The 24,478-nt window shown below is 41.2% G+C and overlaps 1 protein-coding gene across 2 annotated transcripts in view; it reads left to right on the top strand.

Moving 5' to 3' along the window:
- CDH2 (cadherin 2) overlaps positions 1–24,478 on the top strand; it is a 410,616-nt gene that overhangs the window by 295,992 nt on the left and 90,146 nt on the right. For both annotated transcript variants that reach the window (XM_077492605.1, XM_077492606.1), the window contains exon 3: positions 9,977–10,203. In XM_077492605.1, coding sequence (XP_077348731.1) covers positions 9,977–10,203 — 227 coding nt within the window. The remainder of the gene's footprint in view (positions 1–9,976; positions 10,204–24,478) is intronic.

The following is a 24,478-nucleotide window of genomic DNA, read 5'->3' as shown; positions in this document are numbered from 1 at the left end:
CTAACAAAAGACACTCAGGCTGCTGCAAGAATCAGCAGCACAGCAAACCTATCAACACCTAACACCTATACCAGTCCTGAAAAGAACTTTTGTGTACCAAATAGCTAGTGGTTTATCTCTCCCTACTCCACACAGGAACCTGTCCCTATCGTAACAGAAGAAAGAATGTAAAATGGCCACCGGATCGGGTGTATTTATAGGTTAGGGGGAATGTCCAAGTGTCCATGTGCTGTCATGTCTCAATTGGCTGTCCTGTATCACATGATAAACGTGTCACCAAAGGTTAAAGTTCTTGTATACATTAAACACGTAAGTCCGCCGCGGCGAACGACGGAAAAAGGCGTTCGAACGTGCGGACCGCGAATGTCGGAAATTCGCCGCGAAACGACCGCCGGGCGAAACGTTCGTCCATCACTACTCTTGGGTAACAATATATTTTTTTTAATTATGTATATCTTGCTGGCAAACTGACAAAGACGTTCTTTGAGGTCCATTCTAGAGTTTGCTATATGACAAATAATGGTAAAATGCATGACACATTTATACACACAGAAAATGTGGAAATCAAAACTTTAAAATTAAGTCCAAATTACACATCAACACAATTACTTTAATTAGTCATTTCAGACTTTATCTGGAAATGTGATGGAGCATTAGTGGCCATTAAGAGGTTTCTGATAATTTGCAAACAATTCCCTTTGCATTTAAAGCTCTTAAAGAGATTACAGTACTTTATATGATATATATGATCATGGGTGGATGGGAGGGGTCATGTGGTCTCCTGTGATCAGCACTATTTAACCTACACAAAGTGAAATATGACTAGTAAAATAAGAAAAAGACGAAGAGGCTTCATGTTTTATTTTATTTTTTGTTTCTTTCTGTAAGGTTATTAAGATGCAAGGATTTTTATACAGGTTTTCATAGGTGCTGAAAGACTGATGTACTCTCAGAAACTTTTAATAGTTCAAATCATTTTTAAAATTATAGAACCTTGCATCAGAGAATATCCAGTAAATATGAAATATAATTTATATGAAAGAGCAATTAGATTCACTAATAATTTTAAAAGTATGCCTCAAAGGTGTGCTTGTGTGTGTGTTTAAATACCGGCATATATCTATCATTTATAACTTTTCTGCTATTGTAAAATGGCTGCTAATGTGGAGAAATAGGTTGTGTATGTTTCGGTATGTGTATTTCTTTCACAATAATCCTCTAAACTTTTTTTTTGTTTTGGATAGAGTGAAGAGGGCTTAGAACGCCTGTCAGGTTTTATTGCTAGCTGTGCCCCTGTTAAGGAGATTCATAGTCTTTATTTGCCCTGTGTGTCGTTTTTATTGAAGGGAAAACACCACAATGGGACACGGATGGTGAAAAAAAATCTGACAGGGGTTATAACCCTCCCTTGGTCTATCCAAAATGAAAAAAAAATGTTTTGCCCATAATTCTACCTTAAGATTAAAAAAATAATAATAATTATATATATATATATTTCTTTTTTTAAGTGGGAGTTAGAGTAGCAGCATTTTATCCATAAAAGCAATACTCCCACTTCCAACCATGTTAATTTGTGAAAGTCAGGCACGTATTGGGGCACCTTTTCGCTGAGGGTGATGATGAGTACTTCTAACAAGTATAATCATAAACATTTCCAGCTTGTTATATATTTATAACGTTGCCATTTCAGCTCACAATTAAAATATGCCTGACCAATGGACACCAACATTTTTAAGGAACTATAAACATTTTTTAGCTTCCTTTTACAAAATAACATATTAGGTTTTGTTTTCTGACCACTTTTAAATATTTACGAAAGCATACAAATCGGTTAGTGGAGCACAAGGACAGGTGTTTGTTTGGGGGACAGCAGCCCATTCTGGCGTGTCTGCATTTCCCGCAGAAAAAGGCGCATGCACCTTTTTTGAAAATGCGGCTCTCGAGGAAATTGCATGGTCATTTTGACCATGCAATCTCCCTGTGATTCCTGCACCTGCAAACATTCTGCATTTTTGCATGCATAGGGGTGGCATTCAGAATGAATGTCAGCCCTGCGCGTTTTCTCACAGCAGTGCATTTTCACTGCGGGTGAGGGAATAACTGCGATCCTCGCAACTACTCGCATAGATGTAAACTGAGCCTAAAGACTGGTTCACACCACAATTTCTGCATTCTAGATGCATTTCTACATGCACATTTTTGAGGTGTTTTATTGCAATTTGCCATGTTCCAGATGCGTCCCATACAGAAAATATGCAACATGTTCTACTACTTTTGTTGACTAGACTGGCATGAACTAGGACCATTGGAATTCATTGAAAATACTGTGCCCGTGTTTTTAATGCAGATTAAAAATGCACTGGATAGCATCTGGTGTGAGCCATTCCTGATACAATACAGACACAAACATGGCAAACATTTTATTTATATTTTGACCTATGAAATTTCACATGTGTACTTACCAGTAGCATATTGATTTTTGTTTTTTAGCTCTAGTACAGAATAACTCTCACATGGTTAGCCCTAAATTTCATGGGTCAGTTCACATAATTACTTATTCAACTTTGTGGATTTAAATAAAGCGGATTTCCACCCATTTAAAAGTCAGCAGTTACAAAAAGTGTAGCTGCCGATTTTTAATAATTAGACACCTACCTGTCCCACGGTTCAGCGATGCGGACGTAGGAAGCCTCGCTCCTCTCACCCGTCTCTCCGCGGCGGCAGCATTCTAACTGTGAGTGTCCGGCTGTGACTTCATAGCCGGGATCGCACTGCACATTCGCAAGCTGCGCCGCACGCAGTGATTGGCCAGGCAATCTTCTAGGACCTGTGATATGTCCCAGAAGATTGTAGGGGGGGAGGGGTGATTTTCCTTCTGGTGCCAGGGAAGAAGTGGTAGCTGGGTGCCTGTAAAAAAAGGGTACCCGTTCCTCCCCCAGAAAAATGGAATGGAACTCCGCTTTAAGATGAAAGTAATTTGCGCCTTGTCCGTGTATGTTTTTATGTTACATATTCTGAATTGTTTCTCTATATCTTATCACTGTTACTTGAAGCTAATTTGTAACCTAGTTCTGAAAGTATTTTAGGGCAGTAACAAATCCTCACACATAGCACTTTGCCACCTGCCTTTACCTTTGGACAATGGACTTTCTTGTTAGCCATTTCTTTGCATTCCGTGTTTTGCCATATATTGTTACACTATATTTTATTTTGTTCTGACAGCAATCTTCAGATAAATGCAGCCCCTCCAAGTGAGCTATCTTTATTATCCATTTCTATTATTTTAATCTATAATGTTAAACTTTTTCTTTAGTTGGCAAGACGACACATAGAACATTTAATAATGGTAGACAATGCAGGCAGTAATTTAACTAGTATGGCTGTAAAATATGCAAGGCCATCAAACATCTCTATATGAGAGTTGTTGGATAAAAGAAAATATTACATTGATAGAAGTGGCACTCTGTCATAATAGTCTTCATTGTTAAAAACCATTCAGTTTTGCTGTTGCACTTTTAATTATTATTATTCATAGAACAATGAATAATTGTGTGTGCTTCAAGCATGGGGTTGGTGAATATGAAATATATTTTTCAATGGAGTTTATACATATTTATTTAGGGCTATTGCCTAATCACTTGCCCCTTGTTCACCTTTGCTATCATGTAATAATCAGTGATTGCATGTGTTAGGAATATTGGAGATATTGTACAGTAGTGTTCCCTTAGTGTGGGCACCCTTGATGATACCCATTTGCAGTTTGAGTGGTGCTGGGAACAAGGAAATAAAAAATTGTGTTAGCTCTGAATTACTCTAACTTGGGGTGGTCCATAAATTAATTTCAGGGGGCCTGTGGGGGTCAGATAAAAAATAATATTTACATTCATTATCCAGCTCTCCTCATTGTCCTAATCAATGGTGTCCCATTAACCACTTAAGCCCCGGACCAATTTGTAGCCAAAGGACCAGGCCCCTTTTTGAGATTCGGCACTGCGTTGCTTTAACTGACAATTGCGCAGTGGTGCGACGTGGCTCCCAAACAAAATCGGCATCCTTTTTTCCCACAAATAGAGCTTTCTTTTGGTGGTATTTGATCACCTCTGCGGTTTTTATTTTTTGCGCTATAAACAAAAATAGAGCAACAATTTTGATATAATAAATATCCCCAAAAATATATTAAAAAAATTTGCGATTATTGATTGGTTTATAATAACATACATTGGTTGATACATCATCAATAAAATGATAAAACCAAGTTGGTGAAGCAATCAGAGGCACATATGGTTATTATTTATTTTAAGGACCAGGTAGGCACAATAACTAATATGTATAAAAACAACTGATCATGTTAATACCTAATGTGACCACAATGAAGTTTAATAATTTTCTTGATGATGTATCAACCAATGTATTTTATTATACTAAGGATGTGTTTATTTTATGTAGTATAGATGAAATCTGTGGTATATGCAAAACCTTGACGAAGCAATCATGCAAAACATGTTGGTTCTGCTTATCAACGCATCAGATTATGATTGTCAAGTATTGTCTCATGGTCCATCAAATATGCTATGAATATGTATTTTTATCTGTTTTTGATATGATTAATAAATTTATATATTTTTTAAAAAATTGGTGTCTTATGTGCCTACCCTATCAATAGACCTTGTCTCAATTAAAATCACACTATTCTTTAAAAAGACTTGTCTCTTTTCTCCCCCCTCTCTTTTAGCATTACCAGGGATTTGAGACAGTGTCTATTCTGGAAATGTCCAATCATCAATATTTATAGTTCAATGTATTTATAGTGATTTCTTCTTTACAGGGCTAGATAGCTTAGTCTTAGATCACGGATGCCTGTAGATTTACAGATTTTAGTGTTAGGATGAACTTCTACTTTAAAGTACTTTACAATAACATATGAAAATGCCTGGCCATCTTATCCTTATGTTCAGTTACGGGCCATCCATACAGGGCGCCATCTCCCTAATCCATGTGCCCGACCCATAATCTGTATGCAGGGCGCTAGAAGCATGGATTCCAATTTTTTTTAGAAGCATGTGGTTAGAGCCTGAGGCTCTAATTGGCTTCAAAAAAGGGTGAGCTTGGGGTGCAGAGCACTGCCCCCCGAGCCCACCCAGTTGTGTGACAATAGCAGATTAATATTCTCTAATGTCTTTCTGATTCTCCTCCTGGCCAACCTGGAAGCAGATATTTAAGAAAACCATCACCCAAATAGCCTAGATGAGAAGCGATTCTATTGGCCGCTGAGGAGGGAGTAGACACAGGGTCAATCTGTCGCCGGGAAGAAGAGTTGCCCGTGACCTAGGTGGGGAAAGTGTGGGGCTGTTGACTGACTGAAGGGGAGCCAGATTCCCCCCGCCCCCCAAAAAAACACCACCATCCGCCACTGCTTATGTGTATGGACAGTATTAAGAAAACATTCAGTATGCACAGCTGCAGCCTTTGGAAAAGGTTCCATTTACAGATTTGACTTTCCCCATTTCCAGTATCAGTGATATTGCAATATATTACATTAAACATTCACTGTAGAAATAATCGTTTAGGTGGCACAGTGGCTTAGTGGGTAGCACTCTCGCCTAGCAGTAAAAAGGGTCACTGGTTTGAATCCAAACCATGACACTACCTGCCTGGAGTTCTCCCTGTGCCTGTGTGGGTTTCCTCCGGGTACTCCGGTTTCCTCCCACACTCCAAAGGTTAATTGGCTTCTGTCCAAAATTTTCCCTAGTATATGAATAGGGACCTTGGATTGTGGGCTCCTTGAGGGTAGGGGCTGATGAGAGTGTGCAATGTACAGGGACAGGGACAAATGTAGACACTCACTCAGGTTGAACTGAATGGACTGGTGTCTTTATTCAACCTTACTAACTATGTAACTATTTAACTATGTTTGTATTACGTATTGTACTTTTTTGTGCCGCTAGCGGCTCATTTCTGGCCCAAAGCTCAGCTTCCCTGACAACAAATAGAAAAAAGACGAGAAGTTTCAGTATTTTACTAATGCTCAAATATATAAACTAGTGGGTTTGTACTGATAAAGATGCATGACCAGGAATCATAATAGTCAGCAAACACTTATAAAATATTTTGAAATACTTCCCTTGCAGCAAGGGATTTCAGGATCTGTTTTTAATGACTATGGGCCAGGAAGTTTATCTGTTTCAGTATTTCATCTTGTGCAGCATGTAACATTTGAAAGAGACTTGCATATCCCTTCTGGCTTTAGGCATTAAAGGTTAATTCATGGTATTCCATATGTTTCCTTACCCAGCTGCTGAATTTCAAAACATGCCCTTGACAAATGGGGTCATCATGTAAGGTCGCATTGTTAATGGAATGGAAGTCACTAACTGCAGTGTGACACTCTAAACTATCTCTTCTATTTTAATGTTTCCTTATGAGGATGTATCGTACATTGTACTGGATACAGATTTTTTTTTTCCTCCGCCGCATGAAATAAAGACAGTCACTAAGGCTCCATATATGAGTGGAACTCTTGTTTCTCTGAAATGGTTCTTTTCTCAATTATTCTCTGCAAGGGATTGCCCGAAATACACAATAGCTTGTGCGTTATATACTAAATGATAAGTAGTGGTAATATTTTGAAGGAGGCCATTCGGGTAAGTGTCCCTTTGGTCATAAACAAGCCAGAGTTGTTTATATTGAAGTCATTTTGTGTGTTGATAATACTTTTGCTCTCTCCACAACTATTCCTAATTCCATTAAAATGTCTATTTCCTATGAGAGATCAGCTGAAATTCTTTAATACTGCAAACTTCAGCATTTCTAAAGGACACATTTATATATTAAAGTTTTAGAATCTCTTAAATGCTCATCAGAGTGTATTTTACCTTCCAGGGGATGAAATATTTGAGACAACAATTGGAAAACGTTTTGAATATTTTATAGGGAACAGTTTAGGTTTAAATAAATTTTCAGTATGTGCACAGACAACTAATAAGATTGTGCATTGCTTTGTATTGCAATAGCTTCATGTACCTTTCTCATGTGGCTACAGTTATTGCCAAAGCAATCCCTGCATGTATGGCATATCATTTGAAGCAATCTAAAGTGATGGCCAGGTTCTAGAAATGGCCACGCTACTCTGCTCAAAGCAAGGCTACATGACAGTCCATGGCACGCTGACATGTCATATTTCATAAAACATCTCAGGTCTCAGGGTCCAACCCAGGAATCCATTTTACTTGAATAATGTCAAAAGATTGGGTTGTGATCTGATACACAAAAGTGGTGCACCTCCATCCCCAATCAACTTAACACAATTAATTTTGGAACTTTATATAAGGCACATCACTAAATAAACAGGTCTAAACAAGACAGTCCCGCCATATATCAATGTAAACTATTCCAGATACTTAAAAATAATTGTTTATTATACATCATATTAAAACCCTTAAAATGAATGTATGACAAAGTAATTGCACCAGGTTACTGGGTAGTGGAAAGGCTTCCCCTCTACCTGTTATTCGTGTACATTAAGCCTAGTACACACTGCTAGTTTTCTTTTTTGTTCTACCCAGCGGGCTCAGGACGGAGCCGCTCTCCCCTGCTTTTCTGACGTGTTCTGACAGTAGAATGGCCCCCCACCTGAACACTCCAGTCAGCGCTCTCAGCCATTGGCTCCGAGTTCTTACCGGAAGCCGGTCAGCAGACCTTTTTCGGTCATGCCCCTTCTAAAATTCACACAGGCCCAATGTCTGCCGGTTTCTAATGAACCGGCCAATGTCACCCAACATTTGACCCCTGTTTACACCGGGGCTTTAATTACAGTCCAAAATAGTATATCACAGCAGTTGGGATTAAAATGATGTACAATAAAGAGTTATTATATTTAAGTACCTGGAATAATTTATATTGATATATGACTATAATGTCTTGTTTAGACCTGTTCATTTAGTAGTGGGCCTTATATAAAGTCCCACAGGCTAAATTCATTGGGTTATGTACTCTAATTATGTCCTCCGAGAAGAATCTTACCAAAAGAGATGCATGAGGTAGTCTATTACCATAGGGGGCAACCATATTTACAGATTATGGAGCCCTTAGCAACATTTTGATGGAGCCCTCTTATGATACATAGCAGTGTGTGTCCGTTGAGCCAATAGTGGATAAGAACTGTGGTTACAATAGTGTTAATAACCTTAATATTATTTTATAATTATTATAGAGATATTGGTGCTCCTGTAAACAACTACTCTGTCACCTTAATACAAACTGATTTAAGTGTGCCCACTAAGGCTGGCCATACCCAGTTCGATCAGATTGGGTACAACCAGGCTGCCGGATTCACTGTCGATTATCAGAAATGGCTACTATAGCCACTAGTGAAAATCACTGTCTTTTCCCGGTGGTGACGGCTCCCCCTCCAGGAGAAGACAATTATTTGGCAGGAGGGATTCCCCTGTCAGCACTGTCTGTGTTTATCGGGGAATCGTGTAAATTTCTTTCCTGCAACCTAAGAAATTTGCACCATCTATGGCCTGCCTAAGTGGGTTTTTGCAGAACTACAAACTTCAGCAGTTTTATCAGTTTTTAGCTAAGGAGACTGTTATTCAATACAGGCATACCCCACTTTTAGGTACACAATGGGGTTTATTTGCTAAAGCTAGAAAGTGCAAAATCAGGCTCACTTCTGCATAGAAACCAATGAGTTCTAACCCCAGCTTGTTCAATTAAGCTTTGGTAATAAAACCTGGAAGCTCATTGGTTTCTATACAGTAGTGAGCCTTACTTTGCACTTTCTAGCTTTAGTAAATAAACCCCTTGTGTGTACTTAAAGTGGGGTATGCCTGTACAGCATTAGGAAGACTGTGTTGGAATCTCTGAAGACAATAATTCTGTTTATAGATGAGTAGAAGGGAAAAGCAAGTGAATGATGTGACTATGGACATCATGATCTCACAGACTTCTCCTGTGCATCTGAGGTCAAGTCTTGATGGCGTGATGGATCTTCTCACTTACTGCGACCTTTGAATTCCCTAATGATACAGTACTGGCTCTGTGTTATACACACACATATTTTATATGTTTATATCTGAATATGTTTATTTGTTTAATATGTCTTGACAATTTCTGCCCCATAGCAGCCTCATGAGCAGTTATGGTTACTAGTCAGAATCTCATTGTTGTCTGATCTGAGTTCAGTTTTGTGGGGGATCTGTTGGGTTTGCCACCAATGTCTCCTTTACCCCCAGACTCCAACTCAAGATCAGCATTGTTCAGGTCAATAGGACAGATCAGATTGTGAACTTTGCTGTTGTTTTCTTTTAATAATAATAATAATAATAATAATAAAAAAAAATATATATATATATATATATATATATATATATATATATATATATATATATATATATATATATATATATATATATATATATATATATATCTTGCAGAACATTTGTAATATATTTGTACAGCTCCACGGGACAAGATTAGATTACTAAAGTAAATATCATATAAATGCTCTGTGGCAGCCAGCTAATTTAAATGTTCAATTACATAATAACTATATGGTTATCTCTCACTGCCTATGGTATGCATTTAAATACAGTTGATGATACATTTTCTTTTTTAATAATGGCAGACTCTGCTTAGCAAAGAGTCAAAGCTTCCAATGTTTAGCATGGTGGTGTGCGTGTGGTTCATGGTCCCCAATGTACAATGTATTACACTCTTAGTTGACAATCTCTAAATCCACTTGGTATTCTAAATGTATTTTCCAAGGCAATGATTTTTTTTACACAGATTCTGTCATCTTTATGTCATTATTCTTTCTTTTTGCTTTTCTGTGAGCAGATTGTACCTTCTATATTTTAGCAGAGGATGTTGCCTTTGCTCCACCATTGATTAGGTGATTTTTTCTAGTTTTTCTAGTTTCTGTAAGTGACTTCAGTGCTGACTTTTTTTTTTTCTCGTTCTTTTTTTTTTCCAGTGAGGTTTACAGATTGCGGTGAACAAAGACACATACATTATGAGACCAGTAACCCTACAGACTTTCGGATCGATGCCGACGGGGTAATATTTGCTGCAAGAACTTTTGACATTTCCCCAGATCAGAGGGAGTTCATAGTTTATGGCCACGATGAGGAAACCAGACAGTTTTGGCACGCTGCTGCGAATATCACCCTGAGACCTCAACATGCACAAGACCCGCAACAGGTAGGCTACAGTATGGCATCTTCCTTTCACATGGGCAACCATCTATTAAATATGGGGCAGAGAGGGTTATTATTCTAAACACAAAATGCTGTGGTTGATTTACTAAAGGAGTGGAAAATATTTACAGTACTTAATTAAGTGAATATTCATCTAGCCTAATGAATAAAGTGCAAGATTAAATGCTTAATCATGTGCAAGAAAAATAAATAAATAAATAAATATTTTTATTTGCAAAGGATCTGCTTTGATCGACTTCTTACAAATGAAAACAGCGATAGATGGATTGAAATGTGGTCGGTCCCTGCTGAACATGGCACATTTCAGTCCATCTATGGTATTTTATTGAACTGTATATTTTCTATTGAGCTGCTTGCTAATGTAATACATTAGGAAAATTAGCTAGATGATGTTGCAGCATTGTTGTTTCTAACACAATTTTATCTCAGTAGATCCTTTTTATAATCGTGATTACAGTATAAATCTTCATTTACAAACATATTTATCTTTTTTCTCTGTAGAATGTGGTAAATGCAAATTTTAAATCTAGATTGCATTTGTCTGTTAATCAATACAGAAGCTGTTTATTGATTCTATTTTAAGCAGCCCCACAATTTAAGTTATGAGAATATGAGAAGTTAAAAATGAATTGATTGTATTTTAATTGGATAAAAACCGAATTTCTTTGATGACTATCATTTTTTAGTTTAAAGTAAGCTTAAAGTGGTTGTAAAGGCAGGCGTTTTTTTTTATAACAATGCAGTCTATGCATTCGGATAAAAAGCCTTCTGTGTGCAGCAGCCCCCCCCCCCCCTCATCCCCCCTAATACTTACCTGCGTTCCATATCTGTCCAGCGATGTCCACAAGTGTCTCAGCTGTCTGAGATTCTCCCTCCTGATTGACTGAGACACAGCAGTGGTGCCATTGGCAGCGGGCCATTGCCTGCCGCTGTTGTCAATCAAAGTCAGCTAGTCAATCAGAAGAGAGAGGGGACAGGGCTTGGTCGGAGCTCCCTGCCTGAATGTGACTCAGGTCGGTGCCCCCATAGCAAGCTGCTTGCTGTGGAAGCACTGAACTGGGGGGGAGGGGGGCAGGATCACAGTAAGGGGCCCAAGAAGAGGAGGCTCTGTGCAAAACCACTGTAACAGAGCAGGTAAGTATTACATGTTTGTAAAGTCTTTTTTTTTCCTAAAAAATAATAATCACTTTAAAGCTGAACTCCAAGAGAAAACAAGATTTGCACATTTGCTATGTAAAAATGAATTACCGATAATGATGTGTGTCCCATTGGTGGATGCTTCTGAATTAAAGTGGTTGTAAACCTCAGACATGAAATATGAATAAAGCATATCCTTCTATAGTGTATATTTGTCTCAAACCAGAGCACTCATTGCTATCTGCTGCATCATTCTTCTGCTACCAGCATGAATTACTTCTGACAAGCCAAGAGAAAAATGGTGACAGGGGAGGGCACAGCCTGTGATTGACAGCCTTAGCTCTGTTCCTGTGTGCTGTGTGAAGGGAGTATTCCCTTCCCTCCAATCAGCTCTCAGAGTTCTCCTTACAGAGCTCTGCAGAGTGTAATTTTACTTCTTCCCCTTACCTTTTTCTGACAGCTCAGACAAGTTTTATCACTTCTGTACTTTGAACAGATGCAGAGTAGAGATTACCGCAGATAAACAGGTACAACTTATGTAAGAGGATTTGTTTCATCTCTGTGTATCATCTAAAGCCAGACACTTTGCTGGGTATATGTAAGGATTTACAACCACTTTATCTCCAGAAGGATTTACCCCCTGCATGACCAGGCCTTTTTTTTTGCGATACGGCACTGCATTAGTTTAACTGAAAATTGCATGGTCGTGTGATGCTATACCCAAATAAAATGTAATCCTTTTTTTTCCACAAATAGAGCTTTCTTTTGGTGGTATTTGATCACCTCTGTGTTTTTTCGTTTTTTCACTATAAACAAAAAAAAAACTATTTTGAAAAAAAACTATATTTTTTACTTTCTGCTATAAACCACACCCAATAATAATAATAATAATAATAAAAAAAAATCAAATTTCTTCATAAATTTAGGCCAATATGTATACTGCTACATATTTTTGGTACAAAAATACCAATAAGAGTATATTGATTGGTTTGTGCAAAAGTTATTGCATCTACAAACTATTAGATATTTTATGGCATTTTTATTTATTTTATTTTTTTACTAGTAATGGCAGCGATCAGTGATTTTTAGCTGGACTGCAACATTGCGGCAGACAAATTGTACATCTAACTGACACTTTTAACACTTTTTTGGGAACCAGTGACATTATTACAGGGGTCAGTGCTAAAAAAATATGCACTGTTATTGTACTGACACTGGCAGGGAAGAGGTTAACACCAGGGGCGATCAAGGGGTTAAGTGTGTCCCTAGGGGATGTTTTCTAACTGTGTGGGAGATTAACTGACTGGATGAACAGCGAGATCTGTGTTTCTGTTTAGCAGAAACACAAGATCACTTTGTTCATCCCTATCAGAACAGTAAACTGCCTTGTTTACATCGGCAGATCGCCATTCTGTCTCTGGGGAGCGACCGTGGGTGGCTGGCGGACATTGCGTCCGCCACACATTGCGTCCGCCGGACCCACTGATTGGCACACTCGTTGGCTATTGCACAAAATAATGTACAGGTACTTTGTTTTGCGAAATAGAGCCGACCTGCGGCAGTATATGTACTGCGGCCGGTCGGCAAGTGGTTAAGGAAAAAAACTAATTTCATTCTGACATGGCTGTAAGTGTCAAGCTTGCAAAATTAGTCTTTGCATACAGTGTAATCTCGCTTCCAACCTTGTCCATTCACAAAAGATCTGATAGTTCTGTGATTGGAGGAGGGGAGATCATGGCGTTCAATCACCCATTCATCTGGCAGGTACAAGCAGATGTTTTCATTTAGTTGCAGACAGAAAGCCTGTACAAATCAATGACACACTGATACTGTCAGAAACACTTGGCGGTACTTGCTTGGCCTGTGTTGTAATAGAAGAAAACCTGCTGGGGAACAGCAGTGAGCTGATCACATGAGCAGAAAATAACATTTCTGCAGGCATTCAACATGAGTGCACAGACGGCCCCATACAAGGAAAACAGGTTTTATTTATTTATTTTCTTTTGACAATTTTTAGAAAATTGTATAAAGTAGTAAAGTGAACTAGAATGGTACTTTTTTTTTTTTTTAACTAGCACTAAATTACAAAACATATAATGTTATTTTAAAAAGTAGAGTTCCATTTTAAATAACCAGTCAGGTTAAGAGAAATGGTCAATTATTGGATTGATGTCTAAAGTAAGATATTCAGATAAGCAACATTATGATTGGTAAAGAAGATGGGAAGGGTAATAAGATCAAGAGTGAGGGGGGGCGCATGCGCGGCGCGGAGCGAGCAGGTCGCTAGTCACAGGAGCTCCGGGGACAACGGAGATACTAAAGCACTCCCAGGGCCAAATTTGCTCGCCGATCGCTACCACAGCTAGCCCATCGGCCCGAGGGACGGCTAAGAAGGGCAAGCGGAAAACCGCTTAGCGCTCCTTGACCAACTATCTTCTTCGAGTCAGTGAGAAGCAGGAGATGTCCCAAGATGGCGCCCAGGCCTCCGTGGATGCAGAGACTCCGCGCGCAGCGGGCTCACAGGCAGGTACGGGGGACTCCCAGCTGACAAAAGCTGACCTAGAAGACAGCCTTGCCCACATGTACGATAGGCTAGCCAGGAAATTCCAGGCGGAATTACAGAAATCGACTAGCACGCTCTCGCAGGAGTTAGCGGCCCTGGGGAACAGGACAGACCTCCTGGAAGTAAAGCATGATGAGCTCCATTTAGCTTACGCGGATCTACGGAGGGACCATGAGATGTTGGGGGACACGGTTGTCCAGCTCCAGAATCATTTGGAAGACCTGGACAACCGAAACAGGAGGAACAATGTGAGGGTGAGGGGGATCCCTGAGTCAGTGACGGATCTCCCGGCCGCGATCACCAAGCTTTTTCAACTGCTTCTTCCTACCCAGCCTAAGGAATCCTTCATATGTGACAGACTGCACAGGGCTTTGAGGCCTAAACCGCCCCCAGAGAAGCCCCCACGGGATATTGTTATGTGCCTTAAGGACTTCCTTATTAAGGAGGAAATCCTCAGAGCTTCCCGCAACACCCCACGTATCCTTCTGGATGGGATTGCTGTGCAAATTTTCCCTGATATCGCCCCGGCCACGCTGGAAAAGCGGCGACAGATGAAGGAAATTACCTCTGCGCTACAAACAGCTCAGGTGCGTTATCGATGGGGGTTTCCGTTTAAGTTGATTGTCCCGCACAATGGCTCCACGCATGTTGCCACCACGGTTGTGGAGGGTAGAGAAGTCCTGATGAAGTTGGGCCTGTTGGAAAGACAACAAACACCAAGGCACCCACCGTCTCCTCGTCCATCTCCCATTTGGGCCACTCCATCGCCCCATAGGGACAGGCGCTCTCGCAGGCTTCAGCCACTTCCTGAGGAGTGATCACATTTTGGTTTTCCTGGACTTACCCAGTTTGCCCTGCACGGATTTTGACAGTCTTCAATGGAACCTATGTCCGGGTTCCCTCAGCTATCCTACCTGGATACTTTGAATCCCTCCCCCTTTCCCCATTGTTTGAGCAAGCTGTTCGAAGATAATTGCTATATGACTCTGGTGTCTCCCTGTCCCCGGAGATGATTGCCTTTTTTTTTGTGTTTCCTAGTTCCTTCGCTGGATAATTTTCTCTCTTCCTTTTTTTTTTTGGCGCTGTGATTCTCCCCCCTCCACACTGGTCCTCCGCTCCCTGTTTGGACTGTTCGTTGGCGGGGAGTGAATGGAGCAGGTGGATGTTGGGGCCTTAGGGTCCCAGGTGTACATTCTATTGGTCTGGCTGGATTTTCCACCCAGACTCCACAGTTATTTTGTTTTTGTTTTTGTCTCAGTTTATTTGTTCTTAGGTTATACTGACCGTAACACTTGCCCTGATCTATGGATAACTTGGTTCGCTATTTTTGACTTCTCTAATTGGTGGACAGTTGGCCCTAATTGCCTTCGGTCCATGCTTTTTTCTAATATATGTGAGGGTGGCTCCCATGGCACTGGACTCTGGCATGGGGTACAACGCTTCTTTGGTGGGGTATACAGAATAGCGTGCCTATGCACCACATGACATGGGTCTCCGGGTTATCTCACATAATGTGAGGGGCTTTAATTCACCCCAAAAGAGAAGGAAGGCTTTCCGTCAATATAGGCATATGGGAGCAGACATAATACTTTTACAGGAGACTCACTTCTCCTCTACGTCTTGTCCTAAATTTTTTGACAAGTCGTACAAATTGCATTACTATACCACCTTTGAGTCCAGGGCCAGGGGAGTTGCGATCTTTATCCGCAATACTTTGCAGTTCGAACCATCACATGTGTATAAGGACCCGAATAGTAGGTTCATTGTGTTGCAAGGGTTGATACAGGGTAAGGCGGTGACTGTAGCTAATTTATACGCTCCAAACTCTGCACAAGGTACTTTCTACCAACAATTCTTAAAAATTTTAGACAGATATATCTCCCCTCATCTGATTGTGGGGGGGGATTTTAATTTAGTGGCCAACCCCGCGTTAGACCGCAGTAAACCCACTCATTGTGCTAAGGCCTTTCCGAAATTACTGAGCCGTTCGTTGGATAGATTACAACTTATTGATTCATGGAGGGCACTGAATATTGGCATAAGGGAATATACCCATTATTCCCACCCCCACGATAGCTATGCTAGACTAGATTACATATACACTTCCCCTATATTGCTGGCTAACTCGGCTCTCGCATCTATACATCCGTGCCCCTGGTCTGATCACCAGGTGGTTTTATTTCACACCTCCCACATTGGCCTTTCCCCCAAGGCAGCCTCTTGGAGGCTTAATGACTCATTGTTGACGGACCCGGAGATTTACACTCGTGTTGTGGGCCTCCTAGAGGAGTACTTCCAAATTAATGATACTGGGGATATCTCCCCTCAAACACTCTGGACGGCTCATAAAGCGGTCCTTCGGGGCCACTTAATTGAAATCGCAGTCTCCAAAAAAAGACAGAGGGGTGAGCAGATCCGTTCCCTTACCCACGACTTACAGCTATTATACCAATCCCATTCTGTTTCCCATTCGCTAGACACCATGCAGTTAATCAACCAAAAGAGGGCCGAGTTAGACACAATCCTTTCGGGTCATACTGAGAAGGCACTGCGTTGGTCTAAGGCTAAATTTCTCTTACATAGTAATACGGCCTCCAGTATGTTCTCTCGCAAACTTCATCAATCCCTACAGCCTCCCCATGTTTACAAATTAAGAAACGATTCAGGTCACATAGTCACCCACCCCACAGAAGTACTTCAGATTTTTAAAACATTCTACCAGAAGTTGTTATCTCCTCCTTCCCAACCTGTCTCCCCGGATGTGGACCAGTGGTTAGATTCTGTGAACCTCCCATCACTGTCGGACTCACAACTTCAAGCCCTGAATGCCCCCTTTTCCGAACAAGAGGTTATAGCCACTATGAAATCCCTTAAATCCTCCACGGCCCCTGGCCCGGATGGATATACCTCACTATATTACAAAAAATTTACCCAAGTCCTGGCCCCCAAATTGACGAAGCTTTTTAACCAGATTTTACAAGGTCATGCTATCCCAGATGAAATGCTTCATGCCAATATGACGTTAATCCCCAAACCAAATAAGGATCACACCCTGCCCCAAAATTATAGGCCCATTTCGGTATTGAATAATGATGTCAAACTTTTAGGAAAATTATTAGCAAACAGACTAGCCCCTATAGTTGGTACTCTGGTGGGCCCGGAACAAACGGGATTTATACCAAATAGGCAAATCACGGACAACATTAGATTGGCCTTGAATGTTATACAGGACGCCAACCTTTTCTCCAAAAAAGTCCTGATCCTGGGACTGGATATACATAAAGCCTTTGATAGTGTTTTATGGCCCTACATTGACAGAGTTTTACATAAGTTTGGGTTTACTGGAGCTTTTGTCAACGGATTTAAGGCTTTATATCTGAACCCTCAATCTAGAGTGAAGATCCCGGGTTGTTCCTCTGAGCTGTTCCCCTTGGGCAGGGGCACCAGACAGGGTTGCCCGCTGTCCCCTTTAATATTTGCCCTGGCTTTGGAACCCCTGGCCAGGGCACTTATTGCTAACCCGAATATAGGGGGGTACCTGAAGGGGGAGGGGGAATACAAGCTTAGCCTATATGCGGATGATGTCCTTCTGTTTTTACCCAATCCTCTAATTTCGCTACCCAACCTCATTGACACCCTGGACTCATTTCGGAAACTTTCAGGGTTGGCAGTGAACCTATCCAAATGTTCGGCCCTCCCTGTTAATTTCACCCCCCCCGAAGTTTTACATCTCCAAAACACATTTGGCCTCCTAGTATCTAAACATACACTGAATTATCTCGGGATTCATCTTGCCACCACTCTATCGGACACCTATAATGCTAATTTTCCTGTGGCCTTTTCGGCTGTTAGGAGATGGCTAAAACTGTGGTCCACTTATCATATCCCCTTGATGGGGAGAGTGGTCGCGGTTAAGATGTCTATTCTGCCCAAATTACTTTATTTTTTTAGGGCCCTCCCCCTGTATGTCCCACGCCGAGCTCTCGCATTGTTGCAACACGACATTAATGCTTTTATATGGCAGAATAAGAGGCCCAGGTTTGGGAAACTTCTGTTACATCGACCCCTGCCCCAGGGGGGACTGGGTTTACCAGATATCTGGTTATATTACCTGGCAGCAAGGTTGGCCCAAACGGCCCAATGGCACGCTACTAATTGTGGGGTGCCATGGCTGATTTTTGAAACCCAGTCCATACGCCCGTATTTTCTCCCGGGCATCCTGTGGCAGGGGGAGATGAGACCAGGGGTCCTAGCCCCCCTAAACACTATAGTTAGCCGCTCCCTTTATCTGTGGTCACTATATCACTCTAAATTCTGATTGCTACCAAGCAGACCCCGGTTGGCCTCCTTTCTGGGAGATAGGAGATTCCCCCTGGCATTCGAGTCCCCCGGCTCTTTTAGCTGGTGGATTCGGAAGTCGCTGGTCACCCTCCGAGCTCTCTGCAATGATAGCCCACGCTTTACATCCTTTTTGCAGCTCCAGAGGAGCCACGAGATTCCGAGGGGGGAATTCTATAAATACCTGCAAATTCGCCATTTTTTCCAATCACACTATTGTGTAGCTAGTGACCCCTCTAGGGTGCAATTTGAATCACTATGTTATCGACACTCCAGAGATAGAGGCACTATCTCTAGGATATATAAGCTCCTATTAGAAGCTCAGTTACCTGAGAAATCTAGAGCCATGGGATTGTGGGAAGCAGACCTGTCCACCGAATTCTCTCAAGAGGATTGGCAGGACATGCTCCGGAATATGCATAGATGTTCCCGTTCCATGGCTATTAAGGACACGGTAGTGAAATTACACACACGTTGGTACCTCACCCCAGAGAGGGTACATAAATTTTTTCCTTCGGTCTCTGGCGGGTGCTTTAGGGGTTGCCTGGAGCCTGGCACACTACTCCATACATTCTGGAGCTGTCCCCTACTTCAACCTGTCTGGGATCGAGCCTCGACCTTAGTTACCACCATCGTGGGGGCTAACGTTGAATTGATGGCAGCACACTGTCTACTTTTTGCCTCCCTCCCGGGGACTACCAGATCCTCCCAGAGATTGATTAATACCCTATTTAGCGCCATTCAATGGGCGGTGGCGCTACATTGGCGCTCACCCTCGGTTCCCTGGGCTCAGGTAATTCGAAGGATGGAGTCTATCCGTCTTATGGAACGGATCCACCATACGCTACTGGACTCTATGCACATTCACACTGCCAAGTGGGCAACTTGGCCGCTCGGATTGGGGGCGGAGGGGTTGGTACTCCCTCCCCTTCCCCCGCAGGTGGATCCCTGAGATGAGATGGCACTGGGCCTTGTTTTTGGGACATAGCAGTCTTACGGACCCTGTCCTGGTTACCTAGTCCACCAAATCTCCGCACATCCTCTATTTTCTGAGATTGGTCGTATACCAGTCGTTATGGGGCTGAAGTTTATGAAAGAAGGGATTTTTTTTCTTTTCTCTGCTACGGTCAGTTGTTGTTATTATTGTATATTTAGTGTGTTTTTACCTTAACCTACACAGTCACCCTAAAGGTCTTAGCATGGTACTTCTAGAACAGTTACACACGACCTCTCTGATGAAAGTTTACGTTTCACTGGCTCTATAGCGCTGTTCTATTTTTTTTGTATGTTTTCTCTTGATATTGTTCCTCATTATTTCATCTGAGCTTTACTGTAACACTGTACAATGCTACTGCAAGTTGTGTATATGTGCACTACTGTGTATTCTGTTTCTCACCCAATAAAAACGTTTGTATTAAAAAAAAAGATCAAGAGTGAGGAAATATTGGAACCTCTGTTTGGTTTTTACTTCTCTCTGGCGTATTAGTGGGAGTTTCTCTCCAATTTCTTTCTTTCCTTTCAACAGAAAGGAAGTGAGAAGAAATCTCCAACAGCAATACAATAAAAATAAAGTGATTTTATTGTACAGCAGGGCCGGGCTAGAACACGTGCCAACTTTTTATTCCTTGCTGTGTTGCGGATTTTCCATTATTTTCTGTTTGGTAAAACTCTTGTCACCGGGGCAATAAGGAAGGGGAAATCTCCCTAATGGAAAAGTAAAAAAGCTAACCCAAATAAAGCTTTGGCTGTAGGAGATCAGGTGCAAAACTGAATTGGCCAAATGTAAAAAAAAAGGGAAAAGAAATGAAAACTGTTTAAGGTAAGCAATGCTTTAGCAAACTAAAAGGGTTGGTTTACTAAAACTGGAAAGTGCAAAATCAAGTGCAGCTCGGCATAGTAACCAATCAGCTTCCAGGTTTTTTGTCAAAGTTTGAAGTTAGAAGCTGATTGGCTACCATGCAACAGCTGCACCAGATTTTGCGCTCTCCAGTTTAAGTAAATCAACCCCAGTGTGTCATCCAGTTAGGGTTTACTTAACCACTTCCCATCCATAGGCCTATTGTTGAGGTGGTTATTTCAGTATCATGACTGCAGCTACAGTCATGATCCTGGTATCATTTTTTTAGAGCCGGCAATTCTTTATAGTAGAAGTGATCAGAGCGGCTATATAGCTGCTGTATTACTTTTACAGGCGGCAGAAGGGAGTCTTCATATAGCAGGGGATAAAGATTATTGCGGTAAATTAGAGAATTAAGCCTATAAATGTAAACAAGTGAGCCTATAGAGTTCCAAATTGCTTGTCTAAAAAAACAAAACAAAAAAACATGGACAAGGCTCTACATTTAAACAACAGATACAATAAAAGCTCATATAGAAGTGTTCAGCATTCTTAGTTTGTCATAAATGGACCCCCCATTAAACACTATCTTTAATGATGTCTGAAATCATTGTCCTAATTTCCATACATACTTCGCCTCTTCCACACCTGAATTTGTCTTCAATATTAAAGAAAATCTTTTTGCCAGGGAGATATGGGAAATCCCTTTTGCTGCTTAGTCATTTACAGGACTGGCTCTCCCTTTTACACATTCCATCTTTAAATGGACATTTCTTGTAGGAGACACCAGTCTGAAATAAAAAAGCAGTGTATGACGCAGAATTAGGGAGTAGAACCAGAAAGGAGTTTCGACACCTACAGAAGATTAATGGCCAGTGTGCAAAGTGGGTCATCCAAAGCATCCATCTTGCCTGACATAGGTTTAAAATAATTACAGAATTAATACAGTGGGATTTAATAGGGTCATAAATATTTGAGACATTCTTTACCAGTACATATTAAATGTGTCTTTGGAATTTGCATGACATTCCAGCATGCCCAAGTCTGACTAAAAACTATCTGCCTAGATAGTGGCAGATATGATGAGTGGTAATATAAATCCTACAGAAGTGTTCATTTATTCACCAGTCAGACAGGGGCGACTTGTGACAAGAGGCAGTAGTGTGTTTTCTCTGATTATAATGCTGACTTTGCATCGACTGATTTTTCAAATGATTTGATGAGAATTGTGCAGAATATCAGGTCCAGTATTCTGTGTACAAATGTGATCACTGAAGACAGAAATAGGTTTTGGATACCGGCTGTAGGGAAATCCTTCTCTCCTGACAGTCATTTTCAAGACATGCACTGGTGGACACTGATAGATGGCGCGTATAGGCAGCACTGATGGGCAGTGATAGGGGGCGCTGATGGGCACTGATGGGCAGGCACTGATGGGCACTGAAAAGCTGCACTGACTGACATCACTTATAGGCACTGATTGGTGGCACTAATAGGCACTGATTGTTGGCACTGATAGGGCTTTCCTGTAATCAGGACACTGATGATCAGTGCCCTGATTACCTATCCAGGTCTCCCTTGCGAGGAGATGCCTCTGATCGGCACTCCTGCCACACAAGCAACAAGATGGGTAACAAATATCCTGTTGACTGTTTCTGCCCTTTACCAGAGCATAAATGCTAAGACGGATACATGAGGACTAAGGCTCGATTCACGCTAGATGAATTTGCTTCAAATTTGCACCACATCTAAATCGCAAACCTGTTCATGCGAACTGATTGTGGAGTGTATGTTAAGTAACACCCCACAAGCAGTTTGCAAAACATAGCACGGTTTTTAGAATCGGATCGCATTGGGTGTGAACACCCATGCGATGCGATTCTCGTGCGGGCCAAAAAAGGGTCCTGCATGAGTTTGGCCTGAATGCAATGCAAATTCAGCTATACAGTTTTTATGGCTGAAATTTGCATCACACAGACTTCATAACAGCAATGCGGTGCAAATCGCATGCAATGCCTGGCATCACACTAGTGTGAACCAGCCTTTAAAGTGTTAACAAACCCAAAAGCAAACATTTATTGTATTGCAGTATATTATTTCATAGATGTGATTTGTGAATTCATGATCTATTTTAGGCTTTGTTTAAACCTGGTGAGCCAGTAAGACTGTTGTTTTTCAAAAGATCCAGGGGTTGATTTACTAAGACCAGAGAGTGTAAAATCTGGTGCAGCTGTGCATGGAAGCCAATCAGCTTCTAACTTCAGCTTGTTCAATTAAAGTAGTTCTAAATGCTGAAGGTTCTATGCATGAAGGTAATAAACCTTCTGTGTGCAGAGCCTCCACCCCCCACAATCATAAACTGAGCTCCTTCCAATCAAGCTATATTCACGATGGTCTCAGCTGTCCCAGGACTCTCCCTCCTCTTTTGCTGAGACAGCAGCAGGATCATTGGCTCCCACTGCTGTCAACCACAGCTAGTGAGCCAATGAGGAGAGAGTGGGGGCCGAGCCGCAGCACTCTGTGTCATAGAGCCAAGGCTCGGGAGCGAGCCCGCAACAGTGCCCCCAGGGCAAGCAACTTTCTCTGGGGGCACTGCTTGAAGGGGGGAGCCATGCGCTTCTCTGTGCAAAACCACTACACACAGCAGGTAAGTATAACATTTTTTTTATTTAGAAAACAAAAAACAAAGCTTTAATACAACAACAAACAACAACAAATACTACAAAAATAATACAAAAAAATGTGGAAGCTGATTGGTTTATTAGCAGAGCTGCACCAAATTTTGCACTCTCCCATTTCAGTAACTCAACCACCAAGTTCTCCAGCAGAAAGTATCAGTTGCAGAGATAAGACAAACTATTTAACATTCCTGGGAGTGCTTACAATGATCAGTTTTTATTTATTTATATAAAACCTTTATCGTAAAAGGAAAAAAAAACAGTTTATCTAAATGTGCTAGTACATATTATTATTATTATTATTATTATTATTATTATTATTATTATTATTATAATTCAGGGTCTATATAGCACCAGCAGTTTGCACATGGCTTTAAATTATAAAATACAGTGCAGTTACAATACAATAAAATATAAGAGGGTTCAGAGCGCCCTGCTCATAAGAGCTTGCAATCTAATAGGGTGGGGCAAATAGTACAAAACTGTATTAACTGTGAAGGATGAGCTGATAGAAGAGTTAAAATTCAGTTGCTAGTCAGAGGTGGGATAGGCTTTCCTGAAGAGGTGAGTTTTCAGAGATCACCTAAACACTCCTCTCCCTTGACTGACAATGCTGCTGTACAAAAGTGCCCCATGTGCACCTTCATCCAGAGTGGGGCAGTCTAATACAGGAGGTATGCTACTGGCCAAATCACCAGATGAAAACAGCTGGAAAAAGAGCCTAAGAAAAGAAGGTTAATGCAGCCACTACATCAACTGATTAGTAATTTTGTTAGATCAGCTGCGATTTAGTTATGGTCAGAAAAGCACAGGACACTTTTCAAATTCACACTGAAATCGCATTGCCACTGTAGCACAGATATGTGAAATGGCTCCATAGAAGGCTTGTTTAGTTCGCATGTCATCTAATTAGAATATACACTATATTATCCAAAGTATTGGGATGCCAGCCTTTACACGCACATGAAGTTTAATGGCATCCCAGTCTCCAATATTGAGTTGGTCCACCCTTTGCCTCTACAACAGATTCAACTCTTCTGGGAAAGGCTGTCCACAAGGTTTGACCATTCTTCCAGAAGCGAATTTGTGAGGTCAGGCACTGATGTGGACGAGAAGAGAAACACAAGCGCCTCTAGGTTAGAACTGTAAACATTGTAATGAGATACAGGTGCATTATCCACTTACATGGAGGTTAAGTAAAGTCAGGCACGAGTCCATCCACACTGGCGTGGCGTTCATTGCAGAACGGCATTCTGAACAGCTGATTTTTCTGCCTGTGGGGGAGAAATCCTAGCCAGCATAAAATCAATCTAAATAATACTATTGCATTAATTTCTTTTGATTAAAAATCATCTGTTCAGAACGCTGCTCTGCAGTGAACACCACACCAGTGTGGATGGACTGGTGCCTTACTTCCTTAACCTCCATGTAAGTGGATAATGCACCTGTATTTCACTAAAATGGTTTATGGTTCTAACCTAGAGGCGCCTGTTTTTCTCTTCTCATTTGTATATCTGGAGTCTGCTTTCAATTCCCCCCTCAAAGGCTACCAAGGTTGTTTTGGACTGCTAAAGTAATCTATACAGGTCTCCCCTCTTCATCTCTCCCCCTCCACATATACCGAGTATCCACTTCAAGGACTTATTGATGGACTAATGTATTAAAAATTATACTATTTAGCAGCACCACTACCCATTTTTTACTG

This window comes from Lithobates pipiens, unplaced genomic scaffold, assembly GCF_037356315.1.
Source record: "Lithobates pipiens isolate NorthernLeopardFrog02 unplaced genomic scaffold, aLitPip1_a1.2 Scaffold_19, whole genome shotgun sequence".
Lineage (NCBI taxonomy): Eukaryota > Metazoa > Chordata > Amphibia > Anura > Ranidae > Lithobates > Lithobates pipiens.
This window is presented reverse-complemented; position numbering and strand designations above follow the sequence as displayed.